At 41.0% G+C, this 12,432-nt stretch overlaps 1 protein-coding gene across 4 annotated transcripts in view; it reads right to left on the bottom strand.

Moving 5' to 3' along the window:
- The window catches only part of ATP2B2 (ATPase plasma membrane Ca2+ transporting 2), a 361,992-nt gene that overhangs the window by 115,261 nt on the left and 234,299 nt on the right, over positions 1-12,432 (bottom strand). For all 4 annotated transcript variants that reach the window (XM_051793218.1, XM_051793221.1, XM_051793219.1 and 1 more), the window contains one exon: positions 6,164-6,361. In XM_051793218.1, coding sequence (XP_051649178.1) covers positions 6,164-6,361 — 198 coding nt within the window. The remainder of the gene's footprint in view (positions 1-6,163; positions 6,362-12,432) is intronic.

Genomic DNA, 12,432 nt, shown 5'->3' with positions numbered 1-12,432 from the left:
TATATATATATTCTTTATAATATGAACAGAATTTTTACTTTTTCCACCTCCTTCCACAATACCTGCACTGTGTCAAATCTTTCCCACTGTGACTTATTCCTCCACACTTGTTCAATGTTGTGAGATGCCAAGAGACATATTTTGAGTTAGTCCATGGGCAGTAACCTGGGAGAGGGTGGGAACAGAGCAGCATTTCAGACCCCACACCAGAGATCTGGAATTTGTTTGGCTTCGGGGTTTTTCCCCTCAGGTTGATTTTTACAGTGTTCTTTATCTAAACATCCCATGGCTGCCTTGGATTCTGTAGGGAAAGCTTCTTCTGGTGACTCCAGCACCTCTGAGCATGTTGGCTCTTGCACTTCCCTGGTTGACTGTGACCTACTGTCCACTCCATCAGGACAGGGATGCACAGAACAGTTGTACCACAAGTGAGTAGTGCCTCAAACAAGATAAGGCACCATCCTCACAGGAGCTGTGGACCAGCTATACCCTCTCTCCAGTTTTTGGATATTCTATCTGGTTTAAATCTCCAACTTTAGTCCCCATTGACCAGTGTGGCACATTGTAGGAATCGCAAGAGAGTGATTGTAGGAATCACAATAGAGCAGTGAAGCCCAGGAAATAAAGTCTCATGTAAGTTGTGAGAGGTCAGCAGGCAACTCAGCCACAGCCCTGAGCAGTAGCAGTGTATCAACACCACCAACAGCTTAAAACAAGAGGTTTGGGAGGACCAAATTTCAGGGGACCATGTCCTGTTCCTGTATTTTTTCCGGTTCATCAACTTGTTGCAGGAGTAAGGGGGAGGTAACCCAGGCAAAGCTCTGCTGAGCAGCATTAAGCAAAGTAACTACTCACTGAACTTTGTTTTCAAGACAGAGTTTTGCCTTGGGAATTCTAACAGAAACTGCCTCAATCAAAACGACTCTTCCTTTTTTTCCCCACCCTTAAGCTGCAAAAAAAGCTGTACACTGGCAAACAGACATCGTGCCCAGGGCTTCACACCAAACAGTGGGATGTTAAAACATCTCACCTCAGGCTACCTTCTTCCCTCTTTATAATCCACATAAGGAAATAGAGTTCAAGGAAGAACAGTTAAAAGGTTACATTCATGGAAACAGCAAGCAACTGGCAGGGGTTGACATCAGCATTTCTCATGGCCAGGGAATAAGAGCTACATGTGATGTAAGGCCTGAAGACAGAAGCAAGGGGGAGGACTCAGGAGGGCTCAGAAGTTGCTACTGAAGGTGTCAGCAGAAGACTGAAAATTTTTGGGCAGTTCACATGGTTATGGATGGGGGGATGTGACAAACCAGGACAATCCTGCTGAACAGACTGTGTGGAGATGGTCACAACCCAACAACCCACCAGGGAGGAGATTCTTGCAGATCTACAGCCAAAATAAGAGATTTGAGAGTAACCAAGAGAAGCTCTTCCAATTCCCATTCCCTTGGTGGAATTCTGACTGAGTCTAAGCACTCCTTCCTAAAGGATGTTTCCTTTCCTCAAGCAATGTAATGGTTTGAGACCAACACTTGACCCCATGAAGCAACTCTTTCTTTTCATAAAAAAAAAAAACAACAGGGTGCTTGATATTTTTTACAAACGGTATATAAAAATTATTTCACTATAAACTGATATGCAAAGGCAAATGTTTCAAATTTAGTCCTGGACTAACTCTAATCTACATTACAAAAAAAACAAAACAAAAACAAAAACAAAAAAAAAAAACACACAAAACAAAACAACAACAAACAAACAACTCCCCCCAAAACAAACAAACAAACAAAAACAAAGAAACAAAAAAGAAGCCAGGATATCATATGTTAATTAAATCCTCTTTATATACCACAGGGCCCCTACTTGGCATGGTCAGGGAATAGTCTATAATCCATTCACCCAGGACACACAGGGGTTTTGTCTGAGGAACCAAGTATTTTTACCTTGCCTCAGCCACACCCCTGTGTGATCCTCACTGTAGCAGAGGTTACATCTGCACTGGGAATTTTCTCTCAATATTCATTTGCTAAAACACAGCAGCAGTTCTGCACTTTTTTGGAAGAGTGAAAAAGTGATTCCATGTGGATCAGTAATGAGAGCAGTAATTGCCACAGGGCTGACAATAACTTATGCAGAAGTTCTCAATTGCTTCTAATGGCCTGTCAGAGGGTGAAAGGGAATACAAAGCAGATCATAAAAAAAACTCCAGCACAACTTCTAAGAACAACATTCTTGACACTTTCACTCTTGCTAAGAAATATGAAAATAAAAGAACTAAAGTGGCTTCTGGAGAAGAAATAAAACTGCACAATTATCTAGTGATTCCTCCAGATCAGATTTTGTGATTGCACCAGAAAATGAAAGCAGGTTTTCCAAGATTTTACATCCATATCATAAATGAAGAATTGTAGGAGAACAGAAACTCCAACAGCAGATTATTACTCCTCCAGTTCGGGTTGGTTGAGCAATATCACAACTGCTGCTTCAAAACCACAGAAATGACAACTGTTTCCACCAGTGACAACTGAGTGTGACTGGGGCACAATAATCTACTTACTCTCCTCAAGATAATACCAGACTGTGTTGTAGATGTTTGGAAATGCAATTATGCTACAGTTGAAGGACTTAAATTTGGGGATGTCTGAACAGTAATAGCTGAAAATGGGAAATAACAACTAATCTAAGAAATACAGATGGAAAATGAACCTGTGAGCTCGTAGCTGCCTTTTATACAGCAAGATGCATTCAGTACATGCATGAGACTATTCCCTTACACAAGGTTCCTGAAGCAGTTCATGCAATCTAATATTTTTGGATGTGTAGATTTGATAATGTATTCCTCCTTCACAAGCATCAGGACAAATATTTTGCACTCAAGCTGCAGAAAACACTTAAATGCTAATTCTGTTACTGCATCAAAAGTTACAAGTAGCTTTCAGGAGCCCAAAAAGAAAGTGTTATATTAATTCTAGAAAACAAATGTGACTTTAACTTATTATACTAACTAGTAAGGTCACTGGCAGATAAAAGCTGAGGATATATGAAAGGCAGATATAAATATATTAGATATAAAGGCAGTGTATATGTAGACTACATTAAAAAAATACACAAAGTGGTGTTTCCCTGCCACTGTGTCTTCCCAGCACTGTGTCTCTTATTTTCATCCCTTTATCCTACAAAGAAAACTGTCACTTTGGGTGGTCACAGCTTTTCAAGTTAACCCTAAATTGGCGAGCTCAGATTACTATCAGTGATGTTTGAACAAATCAGTGTGGAAAGAACAGTCTTGTTGACTCATTTTCAAAATGACAATGCATTTAATTTAAAAAAAAAATAAATTAGAATTTGGAAGAGGAGGCACCTCATATGCTATAAAACAGCCACACACCAAAAAACAGCATCTTGTTACCCAAAGGAGACTTTCTGTTGAGCTGGGGACAAACTTGCCTGTCACAAGCCTTGTCTTTGATGTTACCATCAACCAGCAGAATGAAATACTGACAACTTTTAGGGAGAAGAAAGAAAAAAAAATATTAAGAAACATCTAGAGAGAGAAATTCTTTCCAGGGAAACTGCCCAGTACAACTACTGACTTATCCAGAAACTGCTGGAGAAACATTTAGAGAAGAGCGTGGAGGAGCTGGACAAGATCAAGAGCAGAGACTTAGCAAGACATGTCAGCTCCCCTTCCTGACATCAGGCTGTGCTTCCAGAAGTAAATATACTCTTTTCAAGAAAAAAACATAAGCCTTGCTAATAAATGTACATTTCAAAGAATTATTTTCATTCTGGGAAGAGTCAGAAGAGGAAAATACGGGGTTTTCAGGCTTCCCAAGGGAACATTTGTCACCTCTTCCAGTCACTGCATAGGGATTCCATATTACATCCCATGGGCAATATTACCCTCTCACCTCAACAAAATGAGGTTGGGCATAACTCAAACTGCTGCAAGGATATTATATATTGGATTTTTTTCCATATTCTCCATTAAAACAGCAATGCACAAATGGATCAATGTGTAATGAATGTGAGATTCAGACATTTCACAAGACATAAAGCTTTCGAGCTGCTGCCTTTTCAGAGAACTATAATCTCCTGACAGGCTCGTGTTTGGTCTGAATCCATGATCCTGGGCAACTCCAGGAACAGTTTATGTTGTTCAGTAAATTGGTTTAAGTGTAGACAAAACAGAATAATTTATTTCTTGGTAAAACCTTCGTTGAACTGAACTCAGCATTAGTCTAAAGCGCTCTCAGGCACCAGGTGGGATTTTGAGATTGTCCTGTGCAGGGCCAGGAGGTGGAATTGATGATCCTGTGGGGCCCTTCCAGCTCAGGATATTCTATATATTTTATTCTGTAATTGGTTACTGAACGTTGGGCAAAGCCATCAAATCCATTTCAAGTGTAAATACTCCCCACTGTACCAAGGCAAAAATCAAGCTTAATATGTCCATTTTCCAACATTTAGGACTCTTAAAAAGGATATCTACCAATAAAACAAAGGTATCCTTGGCAGCAGTTTATGATATACTGATCTTAAAATGAAAGAGATTTATTTATACAACTGTTCAAATATAGACTTCCAAAAATGTAGAAGACCTTCACAATGTGTTCAAAAAGCTGGATTACAAGATATTCACTAACTTGATTTATTCTCCTTGTGTAAATCAGGGCAAAACCTTCCAGGAAAACAATCCTAAAAACCTAGGGAAAATAGCGACCGGTGAATAAAATACTGTGCTGTGGGAAAACACAAACATATTTTCCCAGGCTGTGCTACTGAGCTTTTCAGACTATCTCAGAATCTCAGCTGTGTCATACTTCCCCAAGGGAAAAGAAACATTTTAAGTGCAGTATCAAAATAATAACATTTTTTAAAAAAAGAAAAAAAATTGTCTGATGACACATCTCCCCTCTTGCTAAAACCTGTAAAAATGCTATTTTTACATTCCTTTCCCACCAAATAAAATAAAATATGAAGGTTCTCTACATTCATGTCTGACAAAAAAAAAATCTAAACTAAATAATAATTTGTAAAGCATCATTCATTGTTTATATTGTCCCCAAAGTATTCCACCATGGCCAGTTATATGAGATAATAGCAATAAATAACATTTTCTTAGATTAAAAAACCAAATGACTCCTTTATCTTTTCATGCCTAAATTGAACACCTGCTGAATCAATAGTCACAGATTCAAAATTCAGTGAGAAAGCAATAAAAGATTCCCTGTTGTATATAAAAGATTAAAGGACCATAATCCAAGAGGTATGCATGGCTACGTGCTTATTCTGCTGGTGAATGGAAAAGGAAGAAGGAAGGGGCTTCAAGGAAAGCAGCCAAAGGAGACTGCAGCAAATGTAAAAAGCATTTCAGGGCTATATTTAGAGGAAGACATTCTTCCTGCATTTGCCAAGCTGCTCACGTCATTTCACACAGCATGTTTTATCCAGCTTTATAAGTCTGGGAGAGAGCAGGAGGGGGACAAAAAAAAAATCTGGATCAGTCGCCAGAAATGGAAATCTTGCATTTATGGAGAGGAACGGGTATTTTAAGCATGTGAATTCAAGAGTACTTTCCAAAGGGGGGAAAAAGGGGAGAAGAAAGAAGGGGGCCAGGGAGGGTGTTAAAGCTTTGCAGAATATGGTTTATCAGTAACATGAGTTTGCCTCCAGAACTCCCTTTTGAGCCAGGCTCACAAGCCTCAGCCCCATCCCTAAAAATACTTAAATGTGTGAATTCCACTAAGTTCGAGTCTTCAGCTGGTAAAAACCAGACTTGTCCGTGTTCCTGTGGATTGGATACATCAGTTATATAAGCAATGACATAGTTCTCCTCTGTGATGTGGTAAACAACCACCCAAGATGAATTAAACAAACACCAAACACAGAGGTGGAAACGGCAACAAAAACACTCCCGTTGGATAAGAATGTTGTGCTTTTTCTTAGTATGTGTCACAAGGTGCAGGATTTGCATAAAGAAATGTCAGGATACAAAAAAAAAATATGTCAGCACCAGATGTAACAGTATCAGGAACAAACCACATGGAAATTTCCTGTTAGTGACCTTCTGGAGAGCGGTGATGGCATTGATTTGAGATCAACATTGATTTAAGGACTGGCTTTACTTAAACTCACAGAGATGACTTCTATAAAGAGTTTTTACCTTCATTCCCTTCTCCAGGTGGCTGATAAAACGAAAGCCCCAAAGATATGATGGCTGCAATTTCCAAGATTATAAGAGTCACATCCTGCAACGCTTCCCAAACTAGCTGTATGAATGTTTTTGGCTTCTTTGGAGGTATAAAATTTTTTCCAAAAATAAGCTTTCTTTTTTCTAGGTCCGCAGCAGTGCCGGCTAATCCTGTAAATAAAATAAAATAAATCAAATTAAAATTCCAGGGAAGTAGAAAATGCCCACTTGTATCTGCGTTCCTATAAATTACTTTTTTAAGGAAAGCAACAAACTGTGTCACCTATCAACAAACACCTATCACATATCAACAAACAGGTAGATATTCCACTTAAATGTTGCTTTTGCAAGATGATTTGTCCTTATGTTCTGAACAGAATTCTTATGGGCTCCATTTAATAAAAATTCCTGCCAGGTTTAATCGTAAAAAAATCTTTGAATTAGGAGATTTATTTTAATAAGACCTAGGTACATAGATACACGTGTACATGTAAGCAATGACTTCTGAAAACAGATCACAAAGCACAAATAAATAATATTTGGGATGAAGCTGGAGTAGCTGTTGGCAGCTTTTGGAAATACCAGTAGAAGATGATACTTTTTTTCTGAAAGCAGATCGATGAACTCAAAGTATAAATCAATAAAACATGCCTTGTGCTGCTTCAAAGCAACCCCTCTGGCTGCATGTGGACTGCAACTCATCACTGGAATGAACTGCACCACATTTTTGTCACGTGAAGAAAGACAAATGACAGGTTCTATATGCACAGACAGAGAAAAATGAATGGTATGGTTGCTTAAATTGATATAAAATGCACATATTTTGAATGACACTTCAATTTAAGATCATTTCAATTTAAGGATACAGGATGGGAATGGGTGGTTGTGCTGAACAACCCACTTGGGTGGGGGGCTTTTTCCTATTTTTTGATTATATTAAAGTATGAACATCTAGTGACTTGCCAGGGGGAAAAAAAAAAAAAAGAAAAAAAGACTTGCAAGCATGAGGGTTTAATAACTGAGTCCATATATCTGTCTCAGCAGTATAAAGAACTGCAATAAGTGTTATACATATCTGCCAAATAATACCTGATATCATAGAATTGTTTAGGTTGGAAAAGACCTTTAAGATTATCAAACCAAACAGTGCCAAGGCCACCACTTAACCAGGTCCCCAAAGCACCACAATCACAGGTCTTTTAAATCCCTCCAGGGATGGTGCCTCCACCACTTCCCTGGGCAGCCTGTTCCAATACTGGACAACCCTTTCCATGAAGAAATATTTTCTAATATTCAATTTAAACCTCCCAGGGTGTAACTTGGGGCCATTTCCTCTCACCTCATCGCTTGTTGCCTGAGAGAAGAGACCGACCCAGTTGGAACATTGATAAAACTATAGGTTTGGCTGTGATAGAAGTGTCAAGTTGTTTATGCTTGTTCACCCTTGCATGACACCTGGAAAACACTGAAGTTCAGGGCTCATCTCAGAGGAACACAAAGGTGCCTGCAGGAGAGCAAGAGGAAACCATGGACCCCACACTGGAAGGATTCCTCAGCTCACACAGCTCAGGGTGAGTCCTTGGCTATCCCAAATCCTATCACCACCCATGGGGTACATCAGGAACGGGAAGCCCTAGAAACATCATCCTCAGGACATCAAGGAACACCAGTCAGGCTCCTAATGTGCTGAGAGTCCCCACTGTGTGTTTGGGTGGCCCAGGACCCACCCCCAGCAGTGCCCCTGTCCCTCTCCCACCCCTCTCAGGTGACAGCACTGGGCCCAAGCACCATTTCCCCAAGATGAAAGCGATGCTGTTCTGAACATATCAGTCCTGCCACAGTCCAGGCAGATGGTGACTCACCTTTCACTCCAGGTGTATAATTACAGCTGCTGTGGAGCTTCTGCCTCTAGGTTAACTCATCAAACTTTCATTTTACCTTCAGCTTCTAAGAAACACAACCCTTCTCCCCCAGATAAAGGCACGCTGTAGTTATTATTACCTCACTTCATTTAATTTTCAGTACCTAGTGCTCAGTGACACTGTGACAGCTTCCAGCAGTCATGAAATGTGTCTGTGTTATCTCCCATGATTCAAACAACAGCATGTCAAAGCTCTCCACTCCTCTGAGAGCTCCCAGTCAGCTTCCAAGGCAGGGTAAACCCTTTCCCCCCCGAGGAACTGCAGGCTCTGAGCCATGGGATAGCCTTTTGGTGACCCAGCATGGGTTACAGAAGTTAGGGCAGCACAGGGGAGAGAGTAGGGCAGTCACTCGCTGCTGATGGGATCTGACACAGGGACAAGCCTTCAACAAAAACCAAACAAGTGCAGTCTGATCAGCTTGCAGAGGCCTGCAAAGTCCCTCAGTGCAAGGGAGGAGTTTCACTAAAAGTCAAAGAATCATAGAATCATTAAGGCTGGAATAGACCTCTGAGATCATTGAATCTGACCATTAACCCAACACTGCCAAGTCCACCACACAACCACGTCCCCAGGCATCATGTCTGTAATTGTTTTTAACACTCCCAGGGATGGTGACTCCACCACTACCCAGGGGAGCCTGTTCCAGTGCTTGACAGCTCTTTCAGTGAAGAAATTTTCCCTAATAACCAACCTGAACCTCCCCTGGTGCAACTTGAGGCTGTTTCCTCTTGTTCTGTTCCTATTTCCCTGGGAGCAGAGCTCGACCCCCACCTGGCTCCACCTTCTTATCAGGGAGTTGTAGAGAGTGAGAAGGTCCCTCCTGAGCCTCCTTTTCTCCAGGTTGAGCTCCCCCAGCTCCCTCAGCCTCTCCTCATATGACTTGTAAAAAGAGTACGCGCGATTTGCACCATGCCCCCAAACACAACCTACTCCTCTACAGAGCTGACTTCACCCAGAAAGGGATATTCCCTGGGCAGCACTGACAGCTGTGGGGGCAGAAATTTTCATCTCGTGCCTCTTCGAGCAGCAAAACAAAACTCCAAAACAGGAGGAACTTTAAAGCGCGTTTGAAAATGGAAGGAAGAGACGTCGGAAAAAGGCGTTTTCCAACCCAGAACATATGTGCTCAGTGGTGGGCCAGCTCCAGCAGGTCAGCACATAACTAGGGACTCACCAGCATGGAAGGGATGGCTGGAATGGCACAGGAAATTGCTCCAGCATTTTTCAACAATTCTCATCGCATTCACTGAGACGCGACACGTGACTTTGAAATTGTGCCTTATACCTCGTTGTCAGAGGGAATGCAAAGCACATGTCTCCTATCCCATGTTTATAAGGGCTGTTTAAATACACCTACATCCCAAGAAGCCTCCAAAGCAAAAGAGACACACTGGAACTTGAATTGCTGCTTTTTCTCTAAGACAAAAATTCTTCATTTAGACATCATAAGGCTGAGGATTAAACTGAGTTTAAATGGTCATCACCATTTTCCAGACTATAGTCTACGTAACACCTGTTGGAATTCAGACAAATTTTACTTTACTCTTTCATTTTTTATAACAAATATTATGTTCCTTAGGCACCACAAATAGACAAGAGTAAATTATGCATGTGATTTTACTCTTTTCTGTAAGTCTATGTCTTGGGGAAATTACTCACCCAGTCTCATCTAAAAAGCAGAATATATTCATCTTCAATAAAGAAATTTATCTCCTTGTAAATCATTTACAAATCCTAGAAAACTAAACTCAATGTTCAGTTCAAACCAAGCACTTTCCCTTCTCCAAAAGCTTGGCCAACACTCAAAATTCCATTCAGCGAAGTTTTGGGGCTTTTTTTTTTCTCCCACTGACTGCCAGAAACAAACTCCCAAACTGAGAGAAAGAGAAAAGAAAGGGGAGAATGAAGAAATCTACAGACCACGTGATGAAATCAGATCATAACAGTTCTAAGCATTACTGCAGAGACAAGGTCAGAAAGGGACAGGATAACAAAAGGTCCTGAGGTGGGACACACAAGGATCATTGTGTCCAATTCCTGGCCACGCCCAGGACACCCCAACAATCCCACCCTGTCCCTGAGAGTGTTATCCAAACTCTCTTGAGCTCTGGCAGCCTTGGGGCCGTGCCCACTGCCTGGGGAGCCTGGTCAGCACCCAACCACCCTCTGGAGGAAGAACCTTTTCCTGAGATCCAACCTCAGCCTCCCCTGATACAGCTCCAACTGTTCCCTGGGGTCCTGTCTCTGGTCCCCACAGAGTAGAGATCAGTGCCTGCCCCTCCTCCTCCCCTCCTGCAGGGACAAAGTTCCACAGGGAGATGCAGCCCCTGCAAACGGGACTGAGCATCTGAGGCAAGGCGAGATGTTGATTTGGAAAAACTTCCACAAATTCACATTGTTTTTGCTGACAGAACATACAAGGGGAGCACTCTTTATCTTTTCCAAGTATCCTGCTTTATTCAGAAACGTGAAATAGTCCTAAAGGTGCTCTGAGCAAGCCTGAATTGCTGGGGAGGATTCGAGGTGGCAGGGGCTGCCCGTGGCCCCGGCAGAGCTGCGGGAGCTGCTCCGACAGGCACCACAGATGGCAAACACGTCAATTAGCACAGCAAGGGCTGCACAGGGACATCTGTCCTCACCAGTACTGTCAACCAGGAGATGGCTTTCCTGCTGCTAGACTGGTTTATGTTGGTTTTTTTTCAGATTGCACACACTGACTTCATCACTGTTCCTGAATATTGTATTTTTATTTCTCGCTTATCCCAGGAGACCTGGGACAATGAGAGCATTGCAAATGAAAGCAATTTAAAATATCATTTCTATATGGAGATAGAAAACAGCTAAGGGAATGAAAAACAACCAATGGGACTAAAAAAACCTGCATGGAAATACCAGTTTCAATATGACTTCAGATTTCCTACGTTACTGGCACAAGCATCAGCCTGTGCCAGTCTTATATTCTGTATGACCCATCTGATATTCTGTATGACAATAAGTCACAAACTGGCTGGATTTATGTTCATTTTTCCACACAAGCATGAATATTTTATTTTTAAGTGCTTTTCTAGGTCAAAGTTGTGCAATATTACTTGATCGAAGCGTTTTACAATAGACATGTAGATTAGGGTCAAATTTATATACAAATATTATACACCCATTCAGGAAACACTGTGAAAATTTATTACTGATGCTTCCAACACTTGAGTAATTTCTTAAGGTTTCAGTTTCCAAAATTTTTCCCCAAAATTTATTTCAAATTTGTGGTCGAATGAAAACGATTCCATAGAAAATATTTTCTACAATGTTGTGCAGTATATTGAATGCATTTATGATTTAATCTGGCATTGTTGCTTTTTTTGGAGGCAGAAGAAGAACAAAAAACTGGAGAAATGCCACTTAATGAATTTTCTCTGTTCCTTATCTACATCTGTCAGTTCCTGCATGCTGAATAGAAAGCCATCGTTTCAATTAATGCCTGGAAAATTGTATTTCTCTGACAGTCATCTCCACTGCAACCAAATGGAGCATGACAAACAGAGAATGATTTTGATGCTGCAAAAATAGCAAAAGCACAGCACTACTAAAGCAACAATGAAAAAAAAAAAACAACATAAAACTTGCAAGAGAATGTTTCAAATTGGCTTAAATTATGAGCTGAAGACTGGAGAATTTACATTTGCACTAATTGTGCAAATAACCCCTTCATTGCTTATTAACTTTCTTCTACACATTTTCTGATTCAGCCAGAAAAGTAGGTAAAAATGTCAAAGAGCAAAACATGCAAACTGTAATTTAAAAATCACAGCATAATAACTTCAAATGCAAAGTTTGTTCAGCACAGGAAGGAAAGGCTGTGGAAAGGAAGGCAGAGGAAAGCCAACTATTTTGGTTGGTGAACTAACCAAATATGGAACAACAATTCCAGATGACATCCATGAATTCTTCCTATGAGAACTCAGACCTATATTTTATCTCCAAAACCCCAATGACCCCAACCTTCAACTCTCTTCTCCAATGATGAGCACTCCCACCACCACATTAGCCAGGTCTTCACAGAAACTGAAAAGTAAACCACTGCAAAATATGACCTCAGCAATTATTCCGTTTTCTGTGCCTTGTTTCCCCAGTTCCATTTATTTCCCATTTAACTCTGAAACAGCCCCTGCCACCCCTGCTGACACACAAAGATTCAGGACAACCTGCCCAGGCCCACTGGCTCAGGTATCTCATGCACAGATTCTCACATCTTCATAGCATGAATTTGAAATATTAGCCCAGTCACTGCTGTTGTAACACGAGAAATTCAAACCCACAGTCCCA

The sequence above is a fragment of the Manacus candei genome, unplaced genomic scaffold, assembly GCF_025592945.1.
Source record: "Manacus candei isolate 608988 ecotype Guabito, Panama unplaced genomic scaffold, ASM2559294v1 h1tg000036l, whole genome shotgun sequence".
In the NCBI taxonomy this organism is placed as follows: domain Eukaryota; kingdom Metazoa; phylum Chordata; class Aves; order Passeriformes; family Pipridae; genus Manacus; species Manacus candei.
The sequence above is the reverse complement of the archived record's forward strand: the minus strand, read 5'-3'. Positions and strand labels throughout refer to the sequence as shown.